The sequence below is a fragment of the Rhincodon typus genome, chromosome 8 (assembly GCF_021869965.1).
Source record: "Rhincodon typus isolate 14 chromosome 8, sRhiTyp1.1, whole genome shotgun sequence".
NCBI lineage: Eukaryota > Metazoa > Chordata > Chondrichthyes > Orectolobiformes > Rhincodontidae > Rhincodon > Rhincodon typus.
Genome location: NC_063339.1, coordinates 46188271 through 46209916, shown reverse-complemented (window position 1 = coordinate 46209916; position 21646 = coordinate 46188271). Strand labels below are relative to the sequence as shown.

The 21646-nt window shown below is 41.2% G+C and overlaps 1 protein-coding gene across 2 annotated transcripts in view; it reads right to left on the bottom strand.

Moving 5' to 3' along the window:
- Window positions 1-21646, bottom strand: part of arid4a (AT rich interactive domain 4A (RBP1-like)) — a 150143-nt gene that overhangs the window by 60666 nt on the left and 67831 nt on the right. For both annotated transcript variants that reach the window (XM_048600280.1, XM_048600281.1), the window contains exons 8-10: window positions 16743-16878; window positions 7474-7553; window positions 4052-4128 (exon numbers count right to left, since the gene is read on the bottom strand). In XM_048600280.1, coding sequence (XP_048456237.1) covers window positions 4052-4128; window positions 7474-7553; window positions 16743-16878 — 293 coding nt within the window. The remainder of the gene's footprint in view (window positions 1-4051; window positions 4129-7473; window positions 7554-16742; window positions 16879-21646) is intronic.

Below are 21646 nucleotides of genomic sequence, written 5' to 3'. Positions count from 1 at the left end.
TATAATAAGGGTTATATTCATATTTATGAATATTAATTTATGTCGCACTACTTGCAATGTACAGCACTGAAACCAATCATTTGGCAAAACTCTTCATCTAACCACCAACAAATTTCTATCTTGTTCCTCTTGCAGTTATCAAGCATCTCCCTAAGTGTATTTAAAAAGATTGGCCTGAACTACTCCTAACAAGTTCCACATTCTGATTACTCTTTGGGTAAAGAATTTTCTTCAATTTACCAAGTGAATTTAATAGTATTCAACTCATGGTCCCTTGGACCTAACACATGGAAATATTTCTTGTGTAGGTCATTAAATTATCAAACATTTTCATACATTTAAAGACAAAGAATAATACAGCACAGGAATAGGCCCTTTGACGCACCAAGCCTGCACCAATTCCTAATCCTTATTTAGACCTGCTACTCATTGCCCATTTGTGGTCTCTATTCCTCTGTTCACCTCCCCCCCTGCCCCCTGTTCATGTGTCTTTCAAGATATGCCGTAAACGTTGCTAACGTGCCTGTTTCCACTACCTCCACTGGCAGTCCATTCCAGATGCCCACCACCCTGTGTGTGAAAAAGTTTCCTTGCACTGCTCCCCTAAACTAATCCCCTCTCACCTTGAACCTGCGCCCTCTTGTTGTTGACCTTTCCACCATGGGAAAAAGCCTCAAACTATCCAGCTTACCTATGCCTCTCATAATTTTATAGACCTCTATCAGGTCGCATCTCAGCCTGTCTTTCCAGTGAAAACAATCCGAGTTTATCCAACATCTCCTCATAACCAAAACTCTCCAGACCAGGCAATATTCTGGTAAACCTTCTTTGCACCCTCTCCAAAGCATCCATTTCCTTCTGGTAGTGTGGTGACCAGAAATGCATGCAATATTCCAAATATGACCTAACTAATATTTTATACAGCTGTATCATAACTTGCCAATTTTTATATTTGACGCACTAGCTGATGAAGCTACGTATGCCTTATGCCTTCTTGACCACGAATCCACCTGCATTGGCACTGCTACTGTGGACCTGTATGCTCAGATCCCTCTGTACATCAATGCTGTTAAGGGTTCTGCCATTTATTGTATAATTCACACCTGAATGTGATCTTCCAAAATACATCATCTCACATTTGTCCAGATTTAACTCCATCTGCCATTTTTCTGCCCAAATCTGCAATCTATTTAAATTCCACTGTATCATTTGACAATCCTCCTCACTATCTGCAACCCCAACAATATTGGTGTCATCTGCAAACTTACAAATCAGACCACCTACATTTTCCTCCAGATCATTTAGAAACAATTAAGGTCCCAGCACTTGTCCCAGCAGAACTCCACTAGTTACTGATCTCCATTCTGAAAAGCACCCTTCCACTGCTCCTCTCTATCTTCTACAACCAAGCCAGTTTTGTATCATCTAATCAGCACACCTCGGATCCCGTAAGACTCTACCTTTTGTACCAGCTTGCCAAGAGATACCTTGTCAAATGGATTACTGAAGTCCATGCAGGTAACATCCACTGCTCTTCCCTCATCAATTATCCTTGTCACTTCCTCAAAAATTTCAATTAAGTTGGTGAGACACGACCTTCCTTGCACAAACTCATACTGCCTATCACTAATAAATCTATTCACTTCCAAACATGAATAAATCCTGTCTCTCAGTATCTTTTCCAACAGCTTCCCCACCACTGACGTCAGGCTCATTGGTTTGTAATTACTTGGATTATCTCTGTTTCCCTTTTCAAACAAAGGAACAACATCGACCATTCTCCAGTCCTCTGGAACCTCGCCTGAGGCCAAAGCGGATCCAAAAATATCTGTTAGGGCCCTAGCTATTTCCTCCCTTGACTCCTATAGCATCCTGAGATAGATCCCACCTGGTCCTGGGGACTTGCCTATATTAATGTATTTTAACATACTCAACACTTCCTCCTTCATTACGTTGACCTGCCTGAGAATATTCACACGCCTTTCCCTAACCTCAACATTCCTCATGTCCCTTTCTTTGATGAATACTGATCTAAAGTAATTATTAAGAATTTCACCCATTTCCTCGGGCCCCATACATAACCTCCCTCCTTTATCCTTCAGTTGGCTTACTCTTTCCCTAGCTACCCTCTTGCTCCAATATATGTATAAAATGCCTTACGGCTGTCCTTTACCCTGCTGGCCAAGAATATTTCATGGCCCCTTTTAGCTCTCCTAACTCCCCATTTGAGCTTGTTCCTACTTTCTCCATATTCTTCAAAGACTTTGCCTGTTTTAGTTACCAAGACCTTAGGTATGCTTTTTTTTTGACTAAACTGATAGCCATCCAAAGTTCTCAAATCCTGCCATTCTGGTCACAGGAACATGCCTGTCCTGCACTCTAACAGGTCATCTCTCAAGTCTCTTTTCTCAAGACTGGAGCCTCAGGCATTCTGTTCAACCTTTCCTGATTGGCATAACCTCCAAGAACTGTTATCACCTTTGTAAAAACAAACTTTATCTTCTTCTAAGCCTCTATGTAGTCTATATAAATATAGTCTAATCCACACTCCCTATCAGTTTAGCATAATTTTTTTACTTTTCCACTCTATCCTTCTAGGAAAGAGCATCAGTGCTTTTCTTTTATAAAAACTTCAAAAACCTGAAACTACGTAGCATGTAAGCTTTTTTGGAACAAAATCAAAGTATTAGTGATACTCTGCAGGTCAAGAAGTATTTGGAGAGAGAGAGCTAGAGGGCAGGAGGTGGGGGAAGAGGGGGAGGAGGGGAGAGAGAGAATTTATATTTATATTATCTTTCATGTACGCTGGGAAAAACGTTATAAATGCAACAGGTTTTTAAGCAAAGGGGAGGTGAAGAAAAAACAAAAAGAAAGGTCTGTGGTGGGGTGCAGGTCAAGAGAGACTAAATGCAAAAGAGTTGTGGTGCTGAGTCAAAAGGACAAGAAGCAAAAGGTAAGTCTAATGGGAGATGTGAATGCAAGTATGATGAATCACTGACCTTTTATGTTGTTCATCAACACATCCCACCCAGCCCTCCTTTCTCACTTGCTAAACACTTATATTTCTAAGCTTTCTCAGTTCTGATACATGGCCAGCAACCTCGACTCAAACACTATTTTGGTCTCTTCAGATGCTGCCTGATCCAAATATTCCATATTTACTGATTTTACTTCAAATTTTCACCATCCACAGTATTTTTGTTCTGTATTAGCAAGTATGTTAAAATGCATTATAATGAACGTATTCTAAGGACAGCATTAAACACTGCAGCAGAAAATTTATAGCTGTGTTTGATTACTTCACAACTGCCCGAAATACAGTTGTATCATCAGACACCATAACAGAATGCCTTATTGTGAAATTTTTTTCCCAAAACACAGAACATCAAAGCTGGTAGAAGGAAACTTAGCGTTAGCATCAAGTGTTGAACAGGTTGAAGACAGGTGGAAACGTTTTCATCTATCCAAACTCAAATTTTTCACATTTCACTTGCAACCACTGACTGAAGCTGCTCACTGATGCAACTTGAATTTGACTGTACAGAACCAAGAATGCCCCAACTCATTTAACTTAACACCAGCCGAGTTATCAGCCACCAAAGTTGTGATTTCCACTCCACCTATGTGAATTACATTTCACTCCGAGTCTATGAAATCGAAAACCTGATAATTCTTCGAGCCATACCGTCCCTCCAACATCTCAAACTAAAATCACAAGACAACGCAATAGAAAGGGCACAATAAGCAGCTTTAGAAATGGTAAAAACCAATCCTGCACTAAAATAAAAACCTTGTAAATTCTCACAGCATTCCCCTTATGGAACAGAACCAACCTCCAGCTTATACAGCTCAGCAAACCAGAAGTACATGTTTCACAACTTGGTGCTCAACCTTGCTACTCTCATCTTGACATTTAGATTTGCTGTTAAAACGAGGTCAGGCAAGGACTCTCACAAGTGCCACATTTCAACTATGATGATCACATCTATTAGCACAAGATGCAAGGGGAAATATTTGCAATTCACTTCACCTTAGATGCGAGTTTCCTTACCTTGTTTAACAACTGGGTCTTGCTTTGAAACTCTGTCCCAGTCGAGCTCTCTGATATCTTTTCTTGCTATAGGATAGCTGTTGTTTTACAAAGATAGACACCAAGGTTTAGCTTTAAATAAAGAACACTGCCTTTGTGTCACATAAGATTGATATTCAATTAAATTTCATAGTCTTTGTTTAAATTATTTACAAGGTAATAAAACTCAAATTACTAAATACAGTTATCTCATGTTCAATAAACTGTCCCCATCTAAGTACCATCTGTGTGACTTCAAATCTATTTGTTGAACTTTACGTTTGAAAACAAAGCTCAAACCATAATAAATATGACAAGATAATGTTTAAAGCACCCTGCTCTTCAAATCCTTCTGAACATTGTACCATGCTGAACAGATGGTCACATAATGATTCATGAGGAATGGTCTATTACGTAAGTCGAAACAAGTCAGAATACAATAGTTGATAACGCAATCAAAACCAATAAAATTTGAGAACAGTTTTGTGGAAGCTGCATTTAAAATTGTCATTTTGATCTTGTTAATAGAGTCAGAGTTAGAAACAGATATTTAAATTATCAATGAGAATGAACTGCTTTAATGCTGCTTTAACAATTATGTCACTAAAAATTGTCAAGTTACACATAGATTATTTTAAAGGAATAATATCAAAATGACTGCAGCACTTACACATATATAGAGAAAAATGAAGACAACAAAAGGCTATTTCGGTCATCAAAGTTCATTATCAAACAACAAAGCAGCAATCTATAGAGTTTCTCTGTGGTTCTGCTGAAGATATGCCAGATTCTGGAGACTCCACAAATGTCCCCATCCTCAATAATGGGGGAACCCAACACATGAGGGCAAAAGCTAAGGCTGAAGCATTCACAACAATGTTCTATCAGAAGTGACAGTTGAACAATCCATTTCTGCCTCCCCTGAGATTCCCAGCAATACAGAGGACAGTCTTCGACCAATTTAATTCCACTCCACGTGATATCAAGAAACGGTTCAAGGCACTGGATATTGCAACGGCTGTGGGCCCTGACAACACTCCAGCAGTCGTACTGAAGACTTGTGCCCCAGATCTTGCTGCACCTCTAGCCAAGCTATTCCAGAACAGTAATGACACTGGCATCTACCCAGAAAAATTGCCAAGGTATGTTCTGTACACAAAAAGCAGGACAAATCCAACCCAGTCAATTACCATCCCCTCAGTCTATCTCCATCAGTCAAGTGATGAAAGGTGTCATCAATGGTGCCGTCAAGCAGCATTTGCTTAGCAATAATCTGTTCACTGACATTCAGTTTGGGTTTCACAAGGCCACTCTGCTCATGCCTTGGTCAACGTGGACAAAACAGCTGATTTCCAGGGGTGGGGTGAGAGTGATTGCCTTCGAGATCAAGGCACTCTTGCAAAATTGGAGTCATGGGGAATCAGAGGGAAAACTCTCCACTGGTTAGAACCAACCTGGCACAAAAGAAGTTTGCTGTGGTGCTTGGATGTCAGTCATCTCAGTCCCAGGACATTTCTGCAGCAGTTCCTCAAGGTAGTGCCCTTGGCCCTGCCATCTTCAACTGCTTCATCAACGACCTTCCCTCCATCATAAGGTAAGAAGTCAGGATGTTCACCAATGACTGCACAATGTTCAGCACCATTCTCAACAGACACTGAAGCAGTCCGTGCCTGAATACTACATGATATGGGCAATATCCAGGCTTGCACTGACAGGTGACAACTAATGTTTGTGCAACACACGTCCCTGGCAATGATGTTCATGGAATCCCTGCAGTGTGGAAACAGGCCCTTCAGCCTAACAAGTCCACACTGACACTCAGAGCATCCCATCCTGACCCATCACCCAAATCGACACATCCCTGAATACTACGGGCAATTTAGCATGGCCAATCCACCTAGCCTGCACATCTCTCCAACAAGAAAGAATCTAACCATCATCCGTGGACATGCAATGGCTTCACCAGCATTGAATCCTCCGCGATCAACTTCCTGGCAGCTTACCACTGACCAGAAACTCAACTGGACTAGTCATACAAGTACTCTGGCTACAACAGCAGGTCAGGGGTTAGGAATCTTGCAGCAAGTAACTCATCTCCTGAATCCCCAACGGCTGTCCACAAGGCACAAATCGGGAGTATGTTGGAATACTCCCAACTTGCCTGGATGAGTGCGGTACCAACAAGAAGCTTGACACTATCCAGGACAAAGCAGCCATTTTACTTGGCACTACATCGACAAACATTCACTCCCTCTACCACTGACACACAATAGCAATAGTGTGCACCATCTACCAGTCGCACTGCAGAAATTCACCAAGGCTCCTTAGTAACATTCCCTCTCGGCTGCTCCAAGGTTCTGCGCATGGCAATTGACGTTGGCATGTTGATCAAGGCATTGACTTCCCACTCTGGAAGCTGCTGCTGGGCAAGAACTTTGGAGGCTTATAGAGCCAAAACTGCTGTTTACACGAAAATGCTCTGGTTGGGTTCTTCCAATTTTGTTTTTGAATTCATTTGCAGGATGTGGGTGTTGCTAGCTGGGCCAGCATTCCTTGCACAACCGTTGAACTTGAACCCTTGAATTGCTGCAGTCCATTTAATATAGGTACGCCCACGATGCCGTTCGGGAGGGACTTCTAGGATTTTGTCCTCCCGATTCTGAAAGAACGGTAATGTAATCTTGATGTTGCATGGCTTTGAGGGGAACTTGCAGATGATTATGATCCCATGCATCTGCTGCCCTTTACCGTTCTTTCAGAATCGGGAGGACAAAATCCGAGAATTCCCTCCCGAACGGCATCGTGGGCGTACCTATATTAAATGGACTGCAGCAATTCAAGGGTTCAAGGGTTCAAGTTCTACGGTTGTGCAAGGAATGGGCATAGCTAGCAACACCCACATCCCGCAAATGAATTCAAAAACAAAATTGGAAGAACCCAACCAGAGCATTTTCGTGTAAACAGCAGTGCAATCTTTTGTAATGGAATTTAAAAGTTATCACAGTCAAATCATTGAAGCGTTAAACAAATTTATCAAATTTTGTCCTATCCATTTGGTTCTTACTTAAAAGATGAAAGACAACTACGTATTATAAACAACCTGAAAGTCAGTTCCAGTGAACTACATGTTAAAACATTAAGCATTCCAAAACCTCTGCACAGTTTAGTATATTTCCAAATGATTTGCAGACATCATCTAATCTCGAACAAACATTAAAACCAACATATCGTCTCACTTTACAATGAAATCCAGCATTTATTTAAAATGTCAATGCTACACATCATTCACAACCAGGAGAGAATTTTTTGACAGTTAGTTCCTCTTGGTGACAGATCTACATACTCAAACAGTTTTCAAATCTAACATCTTATTTTGCATCCATACATTTTATTTTTACACTTACAATTTGGAGTCAGCAAAGGATCTCACCAAACACTGGTCTTTCTTCACAGTGATTTCATCACTGCAACTTGGAGACAGCACCTGACGTGAAGAGGCAAACAATATATTTTCTTGATTGTAAAAACCAAACCTAAAACCAAAATGCTAACAAACTAGGGAAAAAAAGTTGATGATATTTTAAAATCACTTTGCATTGTTGCTAGTACAAGATGATGCTCGGATATTCATCACTCAACTGGAATTGACATCCATTACAGTCATCTTAAAACTGGCTAACAAACCCAAAACAAATGTAGACTCACATTGGGATGCTTTCTAGCTGAGGTAATGGGGGAGATTCAGGATGCTAACCGAGGGAGGAAAATTGTTTGTAGAAATAAACATTCTGTTATTAGGTACTGAACATCAGTTCTGATTAACTAAACACCTCAAGGTAGAGGAATAGTTTGTAAGAAAATTATACTGCAAACTGTCATAAATGGAATAAAAACTAATTGTGAATGTATATTATTATATATTTACAGACTGTTTTAAAAATACAATGAACAGCCCAACAAAAAGGTGGCTACCGTAATCTCATGACTGGATGCAGCAACAACCTTGCAGAAATTTCTCAGAAGCAAAGATCAGCTAGATAATAAACACTTAAGTGTCTCCTGATGGGTCTGGAATGCTAACTACTGCTATAATTTGCTACAGAGATGACCATCACCAATAAAACCCTTACAAAACAGGAATGCCAGTTCTACCCATCCTACAGAATGATGTGCTTGGCTCTTGTAGCATGGTCAGAAATCACAACACCAGATCACAGTCCAACAGGTTTATTTGACAACACAAGCTTTCGGAGCCTCAGTCCTCCTTCAGATGTTAGTGAGAAAGGTAGTATCAGACACAGAATTTATAAGTAAAAGATCAAAGGATCACCACCATTGAAGATGTACTAAACAAACCCAAGATGCTGTTAAATCTTTAAATCAGTTAGAAGGTTTTAACTGGTTAATATGTATATGTAAATCCCTGAATCCCTTTCAAGTCATGGTCCTGAGAGAACTAAAGGTTTTACCAGTGTAAAGAAGAGGTTGATGAGTTGAGCATCGTATCCTGTTCCTATGAGGGCGTCCTTCAACACCTTCAGGTGTCTGTCTCATTCCTCCTAATCCGAACAGATTCTGTGTATGCGTAGGGCTTGTCCGTAGGGGATGGCTGTTTTAATATGTTTCAGTGGAAGCTAGGAGAAGCGTAGCATCGTGAGGTTATCCATAGGCTTGCAGTTAGAGTGGTGTACTGAGGTGTCTGTCCCTAATGGAGATGTGTGTGTCCAAGAATGAGACTGATTCCAAAGAATACTCCATGCTAAGTCCAATGGTGGGACGAAACTTGTTGATATCACAATGTAGTTGTTTCAGTGATTCCTTGCCATTAGTCCAAAGGAAGAAAATGTCATTAATGTATCTTGTGTATAGTGATGGTCAGAGGTTCTGTGCAGCAAAGAAGTCTTGGTCGAACCTGTGCTTGAAAATATTGGCGAGCAAATCTGGTCCCCATGGCTGTTCCATGTGTCTGGATGAAGAACTAGTTGTCGAAGGTGAAGACGTTGTGCTTGAGGATGAAGCAGATGAGTTGTAGGATTGTGTCTGGAAATTGGCAATTGTTGGTATGGAGTACTGAGGCTGTTGCAGCGATGCCGTCACTGTGGGGGATGCTGGTGTCGAATGCCAAAACATCCATTGTGACGAGCAATGTTCCTGGTTTAAATGATAAAAAGGAAGGAAACTAACAAGAGTACATGAACAACAACTGGCTACAAAAAGACACAACCAATACTCACTCATCTCAATCCATATGGACAAGGAGAACCATCACTTTGACTGTGACAACACCAAGATCCTGGGACAGGCTAGACAGAGACAAGCATGAGAATTCCTGGAAGCATGGCACTCCACGAAGCATGCTATTAATAAACACGTTGAACTCGACGCAATATACATTCCACTATGGAGGAAACCCGGAAGTGAGGCAATCCATCGCAACGGACCCCAGAGTTTAAAAACCAGGCGGGAAAACACACTTCATCAGAGGCTGCACTGAGGATGTTACCAAGCACGGTAACGAAACGTCTGCGGAACAACCACCCAGCTCGGCAAGCCAACCAACCTCAACACCCACAACCTGAGCTACAGATCTACTCCAAAACCTTAGATACCTGTCAAGCCCTGGGCAGCGGCCTTCTGAAGGGGTCCAATTCAACTCCTCCTTTGCCCGCTCTGCCATGGATCTCTCTGTCGACTGATCTGGTTCATTGGTTGTCTCATTGGGCTCGTTGCTGACATCTTGGAAGAATTCCCGGAGTCTCATTCATCTGATGAATTCCTGTGTCTGCTGAGAGACCAATGGGGTCCATTTGGTGGTGAGGCAGAAATTGAGTCCTCGGCTGAGAACTTTTGATCTTGTCTGGTTGAAGGGTGTGGTCAGAATTGATTTTCACGGGTTGGTACTGTCTTCAACTGTGGTACTGGGGAGACTTGGTCATTGCTGGTTGTGATGTCAAGTTGCTCCAGTTTCTTGTTCTTGGTATACATGTAGGTGGCGTAGCTCCAATGACTCGTCTGTTTGGCAGCGTCTCTTAACTGTACTGCTGTATCTTGAGTCCAAGATGAGAATATCGACTCCATCTCAATTTCAAGGTTATAGCGCTTGTCGTAGAGTTGGTTTACGAGATGGTTGAGGAGTTTGAGAGAGGTGCAACAGCAAGATCTCTCAGCGTAATCATGTTGTAGGTCGACCTGAGTGGGTTTGTTATCTGTAGTCTTTTTTGGGATCTTTTGTGCTTTCTTGCATTTCTGTAGAAACTTGATGCCTACACCGATACGCGTGATCTTCTTGGAGATCCTCTCCACTTTGAGCTGGCATTTAGTGGTATCGATGTTAGCCATGATGTGGTGGTACCATCAAACTTACCATGGAGTATTCTTTGGAATCAGTCTCATTCTTGGACACATGCATCTCCATCAGAGACAGACACCTCAGTACACCACTCTACGGCAAGCCTGCGGATAACCTCATGATGCTACACTTCTCCAAGCTTCCACCCGAAACATATTAAAAAAGGCATCCCCTACTGACAACTCCAATATATACACAGAATGCATACACAGAATCTGTTCAGATGAAGAGGAACAAGATGGACACCTGAGGTGTTTGAAGGATGCCCTCATACGAATAGGATACAATGTTCAACTCATCGACTGCCACTTTCACCATGCCACAGCGAAAAACCGTAATGACGTCCTCAGAAGACAGGCACAGGATATGTCTGATAGGGTGTCCTTCATCATCCAGTACTTCCCAGGAGCGGAGAAACGATGCCATGTTCTTTGCAGCTTTCGACACATTATCAATGACGATGAGCACTTTGCCAAGATCTTCCCCATGCCTCCACTTCTCGCCTTCAAACAAATGCCAAACCTTAAACAGACCATGATTCGTAGCAAACTACCGAGCCTTCAGGACAACATCGACCACAACACTATACAGCCTTGTCATGGCAACCTCCGCAAGACATGTCACATCTTGGACATGGACACTACCATCACTTGTGGGAACGTCACCCACCACGTGCACAGCAGATACTCATGTGACTCGGTCAATGTTGTCTATCTCATACGCTGCAGGCAGGGATGCCCCGAGGCCCCAGACGCTATGACAATGCTCAACAATCGCCAAACAGGAACGTTCCTTCGGGGAGCACTTCAGCGGTCAAGGACATTCGGCCTCAGACCCTTAGGGAAACTTCCTCCAAGGCAGACTTCAGGATACACAACAACACAGAGTAGCCAAGTAGAGGCTGATAGCCAAATTCAGTACCTACGAGGACAGCCTCAACCAGGATCTTGGGTTCATGTCGCACCACAGGTGACCCCACCACAACACACACAGAAACAGAAACACACACACACGCAGTTTCTCTCCCACATGCACACACAGACACTCTCTCTGCCCCACGCCCCCACCTCTCTCTCTCTCACACACACGCGCACACACACGCGCACACACACACACACACACAGTCTCTCACCGCCCGCCTGACTATCACACGGGAATCTATAGAGTGAATTTTATTCGCAGATACATTTTATACTGTTTAAAAAGCACACAGTCAGTCAATATGGTGTTTTATAAATTCCTACTTTAGAAATACAACCAGTCTGGCTCCAAACCAAAACACAAACAGATTCTAAACAAGATCTCACACCTAACATACATTGTCTGACCTAAAATGTCACCTCTTCCTTACATAGATAAAACCTTTAGTTCTCTCAGAACTATGACTTGAAAGAAATTCAAGGATTTACATATACATATTAATCAGTTAAAACCTTCTAACTGATTAAAGATTTAGCAGCGTCTTGGGTTTGTTTAGTACATCCTCAATGGTGTGGCCCTTTGATCTTTTACTTATAAATTCTGTGACTGATACTACCCCTCTCACTAACACCTGGAGGACTGAGGCTCCCAGAGCTTGTGCTGTCAAATAAACCTGTTGGACTATACCTGGTGTCGTGTGACTTCTGACCTTGTCCACCCCAGTCCAACACCAACATCTCCACCTCTTGTGGCACAGCGGGAGTGTCTGCATTTTTGAGCCAGAAGGCACAGGCTCAAGTCCCACTTGCTCCAGAGGTGTGTCAGTACATGTCTTAACAGGTTGATTAAAGATAACCACATGATGATGTGCTAATGACATCCAGTTCAACCACCGTATAGCCATAGACCATTAGCTAGCTGCACTGCAAGCCTTTGATTTGATGGTGGCAGCTTCCCTTCCTCCAGGAGGCTTGATCACAACCAGCACAGCATTGAACCTAACTATACAATTTTCAATCGGTCAAGGGGGTCAGCGTTGCTCCATAAAACACCTTCTGGCAAAAATCAACACCCCTAGCTTTGGGCTTCGAAAGAAATCTTCCAGCCTGTAAAAAATCAGCCAGCAACTAATATTTATGGACTCTGGTTGCAAAGTCTTTTCATCAAAACACTGAACAAGCTCAAGGACTGGAGGAAGGAAGAGGATGGGTGGCCACTAGGCTGCCCAAGAGAAACAGGCAGGCTGTTTCCATGTTGGAAGCTGGTGGGGATGCTGGCTCAAGGGAATGCAGTCAAAGCCAAGCATCTGGCACAAATCACCTCACTGTACAGGACAGGAGAAAGAAGAAAGCAGGAACAATAGTGATAGGGGATTCATTAGCTAGATTCTGCGGCCAACGTGATTCCAGGAATGCTATGTTGCCGCCTTGCTGCCAGGGTCAAGATCGGCTAAAGGACTTTCTTCAGGAGGGTGAAAAGCCAGAACTTGTGGTCCGCGTTGGTGCCAAGTAGAGCCAGAAATGTGGTAATCTTCAGATCACTCCCAGTGCCACATGCAAGTGAGTACAGAAATAGCAGGATAGAGCCGATGAATGCATGGCTGGAAAGGTGGTGCAGGGAAGGGTTTAGATTCCTGAGAGTGGCTCTGAGGCAGATGGCATCTGCCCAAGCCAGGTGGGTTACATTTAAAGAGCTGGGACTGAGGTCCTTGACATGTGTTTTGCTTGTGTCATTGTTAAACTAATTTGGCAGGGATATGGGTGCCAGAGAATAGTGCAGGCAAATAGCAGGTTTTGCAAAATACTTAAGGATACAGCTGGCACCAATGTGGAGAATAGCTAAGATAACAGGTGAAGTCAGAGTAGGGAAGTAACAAAGAAAGTCCAAAACAGAGTTAACATGCATGTATGTAAATATACAGAGTATAGTAAATAAGGTTGGGGAGTTACAGACAGATTGCAATGTACAAGAATGATATTGTGGCAGTGACAGAGACCTGGCACAAGGAAGGGCAAGACTGGGTACAACTTGTTCAGGAAGAACATAAAATGAAGGAAAGGAGGAGTAGCAGCAGTGCTGGCTAAGGACAGCATTACAGTGCTAGAGAGGAGGATATCTCAGAGGGTTCAAGGATACAGTCAATTTGACTAGAGTTATAGAATAAAAAATATGCAATTACATTTCTGGTGGTCTATAGACCACTAACTAGTGAAAAGGTTGCAGAGGAAGAAATATGCAAAACTTAAGGAAAAATATCAGTATCATAGAGCAGGTATAACGGGGGACATCGTTTACTCAAATATAGACTTGGATACTGGTGGTTGGCACTTAAAAGTTAACAAGGCACCCAAACTGAATGAGATATATCAAGGATTTTGAAGGAAACAAGAGTAGAAATTGCAGAGGCACTGATCATAAAATTTCATTCTTCCCTGGTCTTTAGCGAGTTGCCAGAAGACTGGACAATTGCCAACATTATGGTTTTGTTCAAAATATGTTGCAAGGATAATCCCAGTAATTAAAGACTTGTTAGTTTCATCTTGGGCAGTGGGGAAACATTTGGACACAATTATTCAGGAAAGAAGTCAGTAGTTACACAGTAAAGGTGAACGGATTAGGAATAGCCAGTATGGATTTCTGAAGGGGAAATAATTTTTAACGAATTTGCTGTTTTGAACAGATAACAGAAAGGGTTGATGAGGGCAATGTTTTTGATGTGGCATACATGGATTTCCAGGTGTTTGATGCAGTGCCTCAACAAATTTGTGAGGAACAGGACATTTGCAACAAAGATACAAAGTTGGCTGAGTGATAAAAAAAGTGTTACAGTCAACATTTGTGTTGGGGGCTGTTGAGAGGTTTGTACTGGACTTCCCCAATGATAGGTATTGGGACCCTTGCCTTTCCTGACATATATATAAATGGTCTGGATCTTGGTATGCAAGGAACAATTTCCACGTTTTTACAGGCTAGACTAAACTTGGAAGAATTGTAAACCAAGAGGAGGGAGGTGTGGAACCCCAAAAGGACACTGGCAAGTAGAGTGATGAACATGTGGCAGATGAGGTTCAATGCAGAGAAACGTGAGGTGAGAACAGCACTGAAAGACAATTTCAAATACAAGGTTCAATTCTGAAGCGGGTGCAGGAGCAGAGGGACCTGGTGTATATGTGCACAGATCACGGAGGTGGGAGGACTGGTGGAGAAAGTAGCTAATAAAGCATACAGTGTTTTCAGCTTTAATAACAGCAGCATAGAGTACAAGAGCGAAGAGGTGATGTTGAATTTGTACAAGACACATTAGACCTTAGCTGGAGTGTTGTGTACACTTCTGGACGTACATTATAGTAAAGATGTAAAGGCATTGCAGAGAGTGCAGAAGTGAATTACTAGAATGGTTCCAGGTACGAGAACCTTCAACTATGAGGGTAACTTGTAGAAGTTGGGATTATTTTCCCTGGAAAGAAGGAAGTCAAGAGGAGATCAGATTGAGGTTTTCAAAATCATGAACGAACTGGACAGAGTAGATAGGATAAAACTGTTTCCGTTTGCAAAAGAAACAAGAATGAAGAAGCATAGATTTTCAAGCGATTCAGAAATAACTTTTTTCACATAGTAAGTTGTTAGGATATGGAATGCACTGTCTGGGAACGTGGCAGGGGCAGGTTCAATTGAGGCATTCAAGAGGGCATTGGACAGTGTTTGAATAGTAATAGTGTGCAAGGATATAGGAAAAAGGCAGGAGATTAGCACTAGATAATAAAGCCAGTGTGGACACGATGGGCCAAATAGTCTCCTTCTGCACCATCATGATTCTGTGATTCAATGAAATCACATTTCAATAAAAAGCTTCCTCAGAAAACATCTGAAAGGTTTTTTTGAAATTAAACTACCTAAAATTCCTCAACTTTTGCCTAGTAATCAACCCATCCCACAAAGAAATGCCACATTGCTAACTGTGAGTACTTTTGTGCTCCATTTAAAAGCGAGGGCAACGATAAATTGATTCCGTGGTAGTTTCGTACTTAAATTGTTACTATTTGAACACTCTCTTTTCTCCTGACTTATTCAATATCTTCCTGCAAGTTGGTAAATGCATTTGTGTTTTGACATTTCCCTCGTATCAAAGACTCAGCGAAATAACAAGACTTCTGATTTAATTTTACCACAATGCTGTTGCAGTCCTGCAAAGACAGAAGCCACAAACAGAGCAAGTGAGGAAAATGCATTGCCACTATTTTTAAAAAAGTGGAAAAATTAAATCACTGCCTGCTTGCAAGGAGGTGGTGAGAATAGAGAGAGATTAGTTCTAAAACTTGCGATCTGTTTGTAATAAAGGTGATTAAAGAACATGCACACTTTTTGCAAACATTTCTTTAAAGCTTCGTGAGGAATAGCAAATACAAAATGAATGAATCAGATAAATCTCTTCATTTCTCCATAATATAATTTACTTTCGCAGAGATAATATTTCAGGAACACTGTCAGTTCCACCAAACATCTTAAACAGGAAACATAAGCAAGCTATTTGACTCTGGAAAGTTTTCACAGCACAGCAGGAATTCTTCCTCATGAGGATCACATTTTGCAGCTGGGGTTCATCGGTTCACTGGAAGTTAGAGGAAAGTGAGATGACATTATTGAAACAAAGCAAATTCTGAGGGACTTGACAGGGTCGATGCAGATGTTGTTTCTCCTGTGGGAGAGTCTAGGACCAGAGTAGGGGTCATCCAGTTAGGACAGAGATGGGAGGAATTCTCTACTGCAGAGAGCAGTAAAAGCTGCACTGTTAAGTATACTCAAGGCTGAGATGGACCAGTTTTAAATCAGTAAGGAAATCAAAGGTTATGAGGAAAAGGCAAGAAAGTGGAGTTGAGGATTATCAGATCAGCCATGATCCCATTGACTGGTAGAGCTGAAAGGCCTACTTCTGCTCCTATGTCTTAGGACTGTAGTTAAGATCTCAAATATGAGCTGATGTTTTCCTTCACAAGCCTAGGGTAATTGCTAGCAGCCCAAATTCCACAAAACTCAAAAAACTAAAACAAAGCCTGAATTATCTAATTTGTTACATCAAATAGCAGCATATCACCTGTTACCTAGCAGGAAGACAGCTCAAACTTCATCCTAGGAGATTGTGCATATGTTTAATATTGCAATGTTCTCTTCGTAAAACAATAGTTGTGACATTCAGTTTTTCAGCAATAAATTGAAAACCATTCTATTATTCAAGTTGATTTCTAAATCAGTCAACAAAATGCATTGTTATATTGCTTCTAAACATGTTGTCAAGGCTGAGAGTAAAACAAATGTCTAAAATTATGCAATAATGATCCAGTTTGAAAACTTCAATCAAGGCTTTCTGAAAGGTAGATCCTGTAAAGACGGTATTATCTCACTTACCAAAGCTGGATACCAGCCTTTTCTCTTGTCTGCATTACAATCTACATAAACTACTTTGCCCAAAAGTTCATCATTAAGACGTCGTTTGTCATCATCCTCATCTTCACTTGGTTCCTCTTCTCTCTCATCTTCAGGTCTGCAACATGAAACATTAAAAAAAATTGTATCAAGTTCTTAATGGTAATCATTTATTAGGGTTTTAACAGATTTAACAGTTTTGTGCATGTACGCATAGGTTTAGGAAGGACAAAATGCATAATATTATATTGCACAGAATCATGGAATTTTAAGGAAAGAGGCCATTCAACCGAAATTGTCTGAACCAGCTCCCAAAGAGCTACGTAGCTAGCCCCGTGCACCAGCCCTATCTCCAAAGCCCTCAAAGTTCATCACTTTCAAACATATATCGAGCTCTCTTTTGAAACCTCCTACGGAATCTGACTCCACCACTCTCCCAAGCAGTGCTTTCCAAATCCTAACAAATCCCTGATTTCTGAATGTTTGGACCAAGCAATGATTTCACAGAATCCCTACCGCTCAGAAAGAGGCCATTCAGCCCATCAAGTCTGGACGGACTCTCTGAAGAGCATTCCACCCAGACCTAGCCTCCCCAGCCTATCCCCGTAATCATACATTTAAAATAGCTAACCCATTTAGCCTGCACATCCCTGGACACTACAGAGCAATTTAGCATGCCCAATCCACCTCACCTGCACATCTTTGGACAGTAGGAGGAAATCGGAGCACCTGGCAGAATCCCACGCAGACATGGAGAGAACATGCAAACATACAGACAGTAACCCAAGGCTGGAATAGAGCCCGGGTTCCTGGAGCTGTGCAGCAGCAACACTAACTCCTGAGCCATTGTGCACCTGTGCCAATTCTCTAAAGTTTGGAACTTTAAGAATTCCAAAATATATATTTACCAGTGAAGTTAGGCTTGTGGTCGACAGTGGTAGCTAACCCGGTGGTCAATTTCTCCAGGAGAAATTTGACTGCTCCATTTCAAGAATTTGATTATAGAATTTGTTCAAATTCAAAAGAAAAAGGGAAAAGGAAAAAACCTGTACATTGATAGAGCCTTTCACAAGTTCAAGATACATGAAATTTTTCTGAGGCAATGAACAACGTTTGAGAAAAGGCATTTTGTCAAAGTTTTTCTTCTTGTGCTTATCAGGAAAATTTCCAAAGAAATATCATACAAGACTAAAAACAACTTATACTCTATGAAAGGAGCATACAGATAGGTTGGCAAAGAAAACTGATTGGTAGTGGTATTGTCATGGAGAATCCAAATAAAAAGACAGTGGCTGACAGTTAACTGCCAAACTTTGTTTAAAATTTAAACTAGGTAGGATGACTCTGATTGGTCAAGGCATTACCCTGAAAAAATGAGCCAGTTGAATGGCTTTACCTTTCTGTGTTGAATTGAAACAGGCACAATATTTGCGCAGATTGTCTGTAAAAACCAGGATGCTGTGTATTAATTTGCAGATTTTCCACTGCATGCAAACAAGTCACGTTATGAGCCTGAATGACAATCCTAAATTTTTGTCAGTGTAATGAGGATGATTATTTATGCAAATGCTATCTAACTGCAGAATCACATCAAAATGTTGGAATTGTGTTTTGGGATTTGCAAAAATGTGCTAGTTGAATATGGCAAATACACTGTCCATTATGAATCGTAGAAAGGATATGGTCTTCATTATGATCCACTAGTCTTTGGGAACTACAGTTTACATATCGAGCGTCACAGCAGCACTGAAATTCAGACAGCATATTTCTCAATTGTGTACCAGGTAGAGACAGACAGTCTTTACTGTGGTGACACCACTCATGTTTCCTATTGCACAGAAAGAGCATGAAACAGTTAACTTCCACCTGCTGTTCGAAGTTCCAAGGTACCTTAAGTTTCAGAGTAATGAGGTTAACTGGGCTCTTTTCAGCAAAGGACTTGGGCCTGTTCATGATTTAGAGCAAAAAACAGCAAAAAATGATCTGATCAGGGTTAACCATTAACGTACAGGATGCCTTTAATCACCCGATTTCAGCATCAAGCTTGGTCAGTAAATAAATGGCTAGGACCCTATTTCCAAGGTTGTTTTACAAGGCCAAAGCTACAAAGAATGGAACTGTAGACATTCCAACACATATGGCTGATATCTCTAAGAGATCTAGGACAGGGAGCTCATTTGACTGTTCCATTTCAAAGGTGAATTTGAGCACATGATGGACTGCATTAAATCATGGAAGAAAATTATTACATGCAGCTGTGGATTCAAACAAAACACCCCTGTCATCTGCATATCAGATATGTGCAACAGGTAGAAGTTAGGTGTCATACAAGTGAAGACATGTTTCTCATGGAACCCAAAAGATGTTTGCAAAAGCTGAGCCTAGCAGGAATCCGACAGCAATATGATCTATTGATCTGCATGGTGACATTAAAACTGAAATCAGCTGTGTGGGTTAATAATTCCATAACGATACATACATAGGACATCCCTTTGTCCGTCTGAAACAAGCAAAGTAACAATCATACCCAACCAGCCCATGCTTGCATAACTCAAAACACCATGTCCAACATTAGATGTCATTCCACAAACAGAAAAAGTTGGGCAAATAATCCTGAGTGCGCAAAGAATTACATTGACAACAAATTGTGGGCTCAAAGTATGGTGCGTTTGTGCAAACTGAAGACTGCATATATTAATACATAGAGCTGTACTCTTTCAGGCAGAAAGAATATGCATAACCACTGCATCTGTTTCAACTCAATAAAATAGGTGACAGTCATTCTATGGTTAATTTTTCAGGGTAATGCATTGACTAGTCGAGTCAGCATACCTGGCTTAAAATTTAAAACATCATTTGGCTGTTAACTGTCGATCATCTCACATTTGCATTCTCCAGAGCAATGCCTCTACTAAAGTCCACTTGCCAATCAGCACTCTCCTCTCAGTGTAAATGTTGTTTTCCCTCTAGATTGATATTATTGTGAAGTGCCCTGATAAGTGCTAGCAATACTCAAGTTCTGCAGGACAAAATTACTATTTGTAGTTAATATGTAAAATGAGTAAATGTGGTCGTCAACCTGAACACAAGTGTTCAGCCTGGTTGCCTTCATTGCTCAGACTATTGAGGTTGTACTGGACATTGGTGAGGCCTCTTCTAGAGTACTGTGTATAGTTTGGGTTTCCCTGTTATAAGAAGGATATTATTAAGCTGAAGAGACTTACCAGGATGGTGCCAGGAATGGAGGGTTTGGGTTATAAGGAGAGACTGGATAGACTGAGACTTTTTTCACTGGAGCGTAGGAGGTTGAGGGGTAACCTTATAGAGGTTTATAAAATTATGAGGGGTATAGATAAAGTGAATAGCAGGTATATTTTCCCGCAGGTGGAGTATTTCAAGACTAGGGGGCATATTTTTAAGGTGAGGGGAGAAAGATTTTAAAAAGACATGAGGGGCAATTTGTTTACACAAGACAGTGGTTTGTGTGGAATGAACTTCCAGCGGAGTGGTCGATGCGGGTACAGTTACAATGTTCAAAAGACATTTAGATAAGTACATGAATAAGAAATGTTTGAAGCAATATGGGCCAAGCGCAGGCAAGTGAGACTAGTTTCGTTTGGGATTATGGTTGGCATTGGCTGATTGGACCGAAGGGTCTGTTTCAATGCTAAATGACTAACCGAGATGGAAGACTGCAATTCAACTGATTAATTTCTTCTGGGTTGTGTTGAAAGAAGAATAATTGTTGATTGGTCAACAGGAGAACTTACCTTTTTTCTTCAATTTGCTTTCCTGGATCTTTCATACCCACTAGAAGGATACATATATCTCCGAACTATTTCTGGGGTGAAAATCAACTGTCCCTTGGCCATCCCAAAACCAAATTAACTCATCTAGAGTTCTCTTGAGTCGGTTTTACAAAGCTGGGAATCGTCATGCCTCCTCCCTCCTGTCTTAGCATGGTCAGATTTTTCACTTCTATCAACCTTAGTTAGCTTATATCTTGACATTTGTGCTATGCAAAATTAACATTTCTTTGTTTCGATTATAGTAATGGGATATACTTATCTGTAAATCATGGCAGTTGGCCTGCAGATTTATTTAAAATTGAAATGTGCACATCAAGGGTACATTTTTCCATATTTAAAATTATTTGTTCCAAGCAGATTGACTCTGGTTTACAATTATTGCTTGATATTGTTCATCTGTATCAGAGTCCATCAGTAATAAGCATGATGGATATATTTTTGTTCTAAATACCTTTAAGGGAGACCTTCTCTACTGGATAAAAATTCATTCGATATTTTGTTAGCATAAAAACAAAATCCAACTCTCAAAATAAAACATGAACTGGAGTCAGAAAGATAGTTGGGAAGAAACCATCTCATCAACTTTGGCGTTGTCTGGGAAGCAACTGGTCACATGAAAGAAAAATCACAAGAACAACCCAATGGACAGTATTGTTATTTCAACTTCTAACTGTTTTGGGTTACAAGTCCAGAATAATTTCACTTATGCTCATCAAGTAGTAACAGTTGCCTGACAACATTCTGGAATGAGGTTTGAACATACAATGCAGTGTTGGTTCAACGAATGAAACCCCAGTACCAGCTGGAAGATTTCTTGTTTCAAACCCGAGGACTATCAGTCTCATATCAGGGCTGATTAAGAAGGTAGGTGATTAAAAAAATACTTCTAGGTTTACGATTCTAAATACAGAAGAATTTGTGTTATCTAGGAACACATCAGGTGCTCGTTAATCAAAAATGCCGGTTAATGGAAGGAATACAGACTTTCCTGACAGTGGGCATGTCCATTCAATTACTGGACCTCTGTCACTGGTTAATGGGCTTGAGGAGCCACATGTCGTTTTTGATATAAAAAGG